Source organism: Triticum aestivum, chromosome 5A (assembly GCF_018294505.1).
Source record: "Triticum aestivum cultivar Chinese Spring chromosome 5A, IWGSC CS RefSeq v2.1, whole genome shotgun sequence".
NCBI lineage: Eukaryota > Viridiplantae > Streptophyta > Magnoliopsida > Poales > Poaceae > Triticum > Triticum aestivum.
Genome location: NC_057806.1, coordinates 682,988,453 through 682,994,766, shown reverse-complemented (window position 1 = coordinate 682,994,766; position 6,314 = coordinate 682,988,453). Strand labels below are relative to the sequence as shown.

At 43.7% G+C, this 6,314-nt stretch overlaps 1 protein-coding gene across 4 annotated transcripts; it reads right to left on the bottom strand.

The window, feature by feature from the left end:
• Positions 1-628: 628 nt before the first annotated feature.
• On the bottom strand, positions 629-5,757 carry LOC123108402 (WAT1-related protein At5g64700-like). 4 transcript variants are annotated; one of them, XM_044530196.1, is made up of 7 exons: positions 5,409-5,757; positions 2,172-2,234; positions 1,965-2,078; positions 1,631-1,857; positions 1,278-1,436; positions 1,040-1,191; positions 629-867 (listed from the first exon to the last, which is right to left on the bottom strand). In XM_044530196.1, the coding sequence occupies exons 1-6, from the start codon at positions 5,594-5,596 to the stop codon at positions 1,055-1,057; spliced, it is 888 nt and encodes a 295-aa protein (XP_044386131.1). In that variant the 5' UTR covers positions 5,597-5,757; the 3' UTR covers positions 629-867; positions 1,040-1,054. The 4 variants fall into 4 exon arrangements, with proteins under 4 accessions (XP_044386131.1, XP_044386132.1, XP_044386130.1 ...); XM_044530197.1 differs by having other exon boundaries at positions 2,172-2,183; positions 5,409-5,755; XM_044530195.1 differs by lacking the exon at positions 5,409-5,757 and adding an exon at positions 2,394-3,038.
• Between the last annotated feature and the right edge of the window lie 557 nt (positions 5,758-6,314).

Here is a 6,314-nt window from a genome sequence, read left to right as displayed (position 1 = left end):
AAATTTATGCATGGACATGAAATGGGTCCTGTGCATTGGGCGCATAGCCGACCCAAATCAAAAAGAGGGCGGACGTTGAGCGGGCGGCCGACCCAAACGAACAAAAAGCGGACAAAGAGCGCGTCCGTTTGGGTCGGCGCGTTGGAGTTTCTCTTATGCAATGTGGTGTAGGTTTCCTTTGTGGATTCCAACCTCTCCAACGATGCGACTATCTCCTCTCTAAGGGAGTGAACATCGAAATAAATCTTCGTTTCCCTGTGCCTTCGATTGTCCCTAACCGTAGCTCATTCATTTGTGTTTTACTTTGGTCCCTTGACCTTGCAAGCATCATAAATATTGTAGAGATCTATTCACGCCCTGGCCCCTCGCAGATCCACCTCGATCCTTTCAGACAGGAGGAAAAGGCAGGAGGAAGTGGAGAGATACAATAATGCAGGGTCAATACTTGAGGACTTCATATAAAACCAAACAAAGAAACTACAAAACTTAGAACTAATTGTGTCATTTTAGTATTTTCATTGTCTGGTTTAAAATTCGCTAACTAAAATGAAGACAACTACCATAATCAACAATTTTGGGATATTGACCTTTTTTCATGATGATCAAATTGGATGAATGGTTGAGGACATCACAAACAATATTGACCATTTTCCTCTATTTTTCATAATACACAAACTTCTGAATAGTCCCTTTTGTAATATTGCCAAATGAAATAATCATACATTAGCTACTGATTTATCATTCTTGTCTCCACTCTGAAACAACATTTGTTCCTTTGGATTTTCTTCACTCGGAGGTACCGATTCTTTTCTCTTTCCCGAAAGGAAAAGATAGAGCCCAGCTAGAATCATGAACATGCCTAGAACACTGCATGCATGTAAACCGATCGGTTATTAATTGCAAGGAAACTCAGCAACAATTTTTAAGAAAATAATGTTAGTAATTGGCAATGCATATTTTGGTATATACCTACGGTCTTAAGAACGTTAGCCAAAATCAGCACTTATTAATATAGGATAGAGAGAAGTGGTAAGCATACCTCCCAACGGACATATCATTGCCGAGAAGCAACGAGTCGAGAATAGTAGTGAAGAACACCGTCACGGCACAAAACATGGCCGGATAGGTTGGCCCATGCTGCATGACGACCCATGAAATCATCACAAATTTGGCAGCAGTGTTGAGTATTGCCTGCAGCAAGATGTAAATGAGGACCTTCAACTGAGAGCCACAAAGTGAACTGATGCACAACAAAATGAATAGCCGAATAGTTTTACCGAGTACACAATGGTGAGCAAGCTCATGTTCCATTTGAGCGCCCATGTTGCCTTCTCTCTGTTCATGGCAACCCCCACGACAGCCGTTTGGATGCTCCCCACGAAGCATGTAGCGACAGTGGACCAGTACTTGTATGGGAACACTTTTAGCATCTGAGCCTGCTCATTACAAACTCATATATAATTAAGCTGTATTGGTCACACTTTGCTTAAGAATTTAAAAAGGTAATACTCCCTCGGAGGAGGAGTTGAATTTTGCATGAAGTACCTGTACAAAATTAATGATATATAGGTAATACTATTTATTTGAGACTTTGCAATAGTGACTTGTTGCTTATATGTTTGTTATATACCTGTACTGTGTACCAGACGGCGAGGCTGAGGCTGCTGGTGATGAGCAAGATGGTTCCACGCACATGGTGGTGACCAAAAGCAGCTCCGGCTTGCTTTGGGTGGTAGCCGATGATATTTGTGGGCCAAAGGTGCAGCACCTTGCCCTTGTACAGGCTGATCACCAGCGTTCCTCCAACGCAGACTAGGGTTCCGACGACCTTGATGTTCCCCACCAGGCTCCTCATGTCTAGTGGCTCCTTCCAGAGAAAAATAACAGTCGGTTGTTGCAGTTCCTTCCTCTATGGCCCCAATATTCCTAGTAGGCGTTTGTGATTATATTTCCATCTTGTTTACCTGAAAAGGACCGCGAGGATGAAGGCGGCAATCGGTATGATGTTATAGAAGTTTACTGCGTATCCTGGCGATGTGTCTCCGAGGCCAATGTAGGCGAAACCAGGAATTGTGAATCTGGAAGGTGAAAGCAACAATCACCACTACTTTGTGCGTAGATATTTATCAGAACCATTGCCGAACTGAGATGATGTGAACGAAATGACTAACCCCACAAGTGCACTGGTGAAAATCCATATGAACGCCTTCAGTGTAAGCTCCTTCAACCTCCCTCTACATGAGGTGATGAGGGTAAGTAAACAGATAATCATTTGCAAAATGTTTCTATATCACGACACATTTTGATAATTACTTGCCAAATGTTCCCTGTCATATGACAACCATGAGAAGGAGAAAAATATGCTAAAATAACAGTAGTTAATTAGAGCTAACTTCTCAAAGAACATCGCCAAGGGGATGGCCAAGATGGCGCCAAGGAAGAAGCGGTACGTGAGCAAGGTCCAAGCAAGTGACCCATTGTCCACCACCACCTTTGTGAGCAACATTAACCCTGTCGTGAAAATTTGGATCAACAACATGAAGATGGCAGGCCACCATTCCTTCACGTTCGTCGAGCCCCCCATTACTGTCGCTGGACGTACGTGGTGGAGAATTAGAGAATGGAGATAGCCTTTGAGCAAAGTGACAAGGAGGGAATGGCAAAGCTACGGGGAGGGAGGGGAGATGAGTGCTGGCTCTAACAACTCACCAAGTGCTTGTCATTCTTTATGTGTGAGCTAGTGGCGTGCATGTACAGAGAACTTGTGTTTGCAAGATGTCCCCACCCTCTAATTTTTCTCTTTATGTTTGAGGGATATATAAGAGTTATTCCTCAATCTCTAAAAAAATAAATAGTGGAATATGGGTGGGCGGTGCATGCAATGAACTTGTGTTTGCATCTAATTAGCTATACTTTCAACTTTCTAATCTTTCAGATTTAGGGCCTGCTCTGTTATCTACATGCCTCTTAATTACTCCCTCTGTTCACTTTGATAAGGCTTTGAAGACATTTCAGACAAGGTGCAAATTAGCTCATTTTCAGTTGTCTAAAACGACTTATAAAAGTGAACGGAGGGAGTAATAACGTAATTCCTAGCCTTTTGTTGTAGACTTGGTTTCATTCGAGTAATGAGCTCAACCTCTATCATGTACTCTCTCCAATCCAAATTAATTGACACAACTTTAGTACTAAATCTGTGTCAATTAATTTGGATCAAAGGGAGTAGTCTATATGATACTAGTGGAATTTCCTTGTAAGCCTTTCGTGGTGAAATACTACTCGTTCGGTGGAGGACTTCCAAAACCCAAAGACATCGTGAGCTAAACCCATACTGGTAAATAACCACATGAGAAACATATGCAAGGTTGTTGTCATGAAAGGCTAGTGAGAACCCGGGTTGGACTTGCACGGCATCGCGGCACGTGGCCGGCGATGCCAGAGGTCCGTGTGACGGCTTGTGTGGCAACGATGACATTGGTGAGCGATGGTCTGGTAGCGGCAAGACCTTGTTAGTGGGCTTGGCTCTGGCGTGTCCGAGTATCTTCGTCTTGGTCTTCGCTTGTTGTGAAGTCTGAGCTGCTATGCTTTTTGAGCCTCTTCATTTGAGCGGCGTACGATGACCTGGAAGGGGCGGTCCGGTGGTGAAGATCTTCTTCGGCGCGGGTCTTGCGCATCTCCTCTCCGGAGCTTGTCATCAGAGTCGGAGCTGCCTGTTGCTACGCGAGGGTCGACTGTTTGGCATGGGCCGGCATGGGTACCGGCGTCTGTTGCGACGAGGATTTCGTTTGTGGAAGTTGAATGGTAAAGTCGGAATCACTGGCTCGTGGAGGAGTGACGACGATGAGACCTGGTGGAAACCTCAGCTTTGTGTTTCTTCTCGCCAGCGTGTGTGTCTTCGTGTGGGTGGCCAGGTCGCGTGGTGTTGCCCTTGGCCGGCGAGGTTCTCGTGTGTCGCTTGTTCGAAGGTGTCTTGATGGGTCGTCAGCGGCGAAATCGGAGTCGCCTGCTCGGGGAGAGGTGATGACGATGACATTGCAGGCAACCTCGGCAGTGTCCTCTTCTTGGTGGTGTGTGTGGTCTCGTCGGTGCCAAGTCGACCGGGGTGCCCTTTCTTGTGGTTGTGTTGTAGCGGTTTTCGCCCGGTTCTTTGTTAATTAACCGGGCAACTTGTTACCCTTTTTCTTTATTAATGAGATGAGGCAAAGCTTTTGCCTCTGTTTCGAAAAAAGGCTAGTGAGATCTTGAGATTTTTTTGAGAGAAATAGCTGGACTTTGCTGCATATTTTTTAAAAAAGATCTTGGGAAAATATGTTTGGCATATCAGATTTGATATGCTTATGATTCCCACGCCTACAAACCCAGTATAGCTTCTTTGTCCATCAGGAAAGAAGATAAACAATAGCTAAACACAGTACAGAAGTAACAGAACACATGCTGGCGACATGGTGAACGCAACGGACAAACACGCCATAGACAAAACACAAACCATATATTGGTCCAGCAGGGAAGAACATAACAGATCAATATAAATGCAAAGATCATGCATATTGTAATTTCTGATCATGAGGTGGTGCTAGTGTATCCAATTACTTTTAATTTACGAGCGTAATTTTCGTTGATGCGGCCTTAAGTGTTACTTGTAGACCATGTTGTCTAACTTTGTGACAATGATTATGAACAAATGTTATAGGTCTTTGCAAAGTTTGATTCCCAAATGACATCCGAGCAGCTTTGCAAAAAGTACAGAGCTACATAGCTCCTGGGATGTAAAAAAATACAGAGATTTTTTTTTGAAATGTTTTGCTATGTTTTTGATCCAGGTGTAGCCCTAGCCAGTAGCCACTACTTCCCCTTCATTCCCTAAAGATGTGATCGCCCTCCATACTACTTATAAGGCAGGCGCCAAGGTTGTGTTGTTGTCATGGAAGACTCGTGAAATAGATCCTGGTAACATATGTGCGTGGCATACATATCAGATTTGATATGCTTACAGTTCCCACCGCCAAACTCAGTAGCTTCTTCGGCCACCAGGAAAGAAGACAAATGGTCTGTCAAGCTAAACTTGTCTGGAGACTACTCCCTCTGTAAAGAAATAGTCTTTCGTGGTCTAAACAATCTTATACATTTTTAGGAGTACATGCTAGTGACACGGCGGCAACAGGCAAACACAACATGCCATCCACCCATAGGCACACACGAACCACATATCAATATAAGTGCAAAGAAGGAATTCGATCACGTCACGTCATGAATATAATCGGTCAGAAATGCATGCGTGCATAAATTAATAAGTGCTCCCTCTAACAACTTTGTATTAAACCAGCGACATTTAATATAGATCGGAGGGAGTAACAATAAAATCTTGAAGATGAGATGCATTGGCGGTGAGTAGAGAAGCGATGACGTACGGCTCAAGGATGAGGGCGAGAGGGACAACGAGGGCGGCACCGAGGAAGAAGCGGTAGGTGAGGAGGGCGAAGACCATGAGGCCAGCGTCGACCACCACCTTGGTGAGCAGCAGCTGCCCCGTGGTGAACAGCTCGATGAGCACCATGCAGATCGCCGGCCCCCACTCCGACTTAAACGACGACCCCATCGATAGATTTTCGACGATCGAGACGACGAGAACTTGGTTGATCAGCCAACAAGAGAATAGGAGTTGTGTGATGCGAGTTGCGGGGGGGTCGAGTGGGATGGGTGATCGATGGGCCAACCACTGGAGTGAAGTAACAAACCAGGGGAGAGATTCTTGTGGGATCGGGCGGGCGAGCTGCAGGCCGTGTGACCCATTCTTCGCTCCTAGCTAGATTCACGCGCAACTGCTACAGCAAGTTCAGTCTGCTTGGTAGAGAGTAGATTCAGCCAGTCTATTGGGCAGATTCTTTAGTTGGACTTTTCCTTTTTCTTTCAATACTTCTGCTTACTTTGTTTTACCTTTTATGTTATCATTTTTTTGTTTCTATTTCCACCTTTTTGTTGTCTATTTATGTCCTCCTTTTCTTCTTAGATTTTTTAAACATATTTTCTAGAGTACATGAATATATATTCAAAATGTGTATGAATATTTTCTAAAAAAAAACTAGCTATCAACTATTTCTAAAAATACATGAACCTTTTTGTATATACAAACATTTTTATATACGCGGTGGGATTTTTATTCATATGTACATACATGAACACTTTTTCATTTTTAGCGATATCATTTTTTCCATGTTAAAAACTGATTAACAATATTTTAAGAAAAATCTTTGAAATAAAAATTAAATAAACCGGTTCGGAAACAATTATGGTACGCACATGGGGTTTGCATGGTC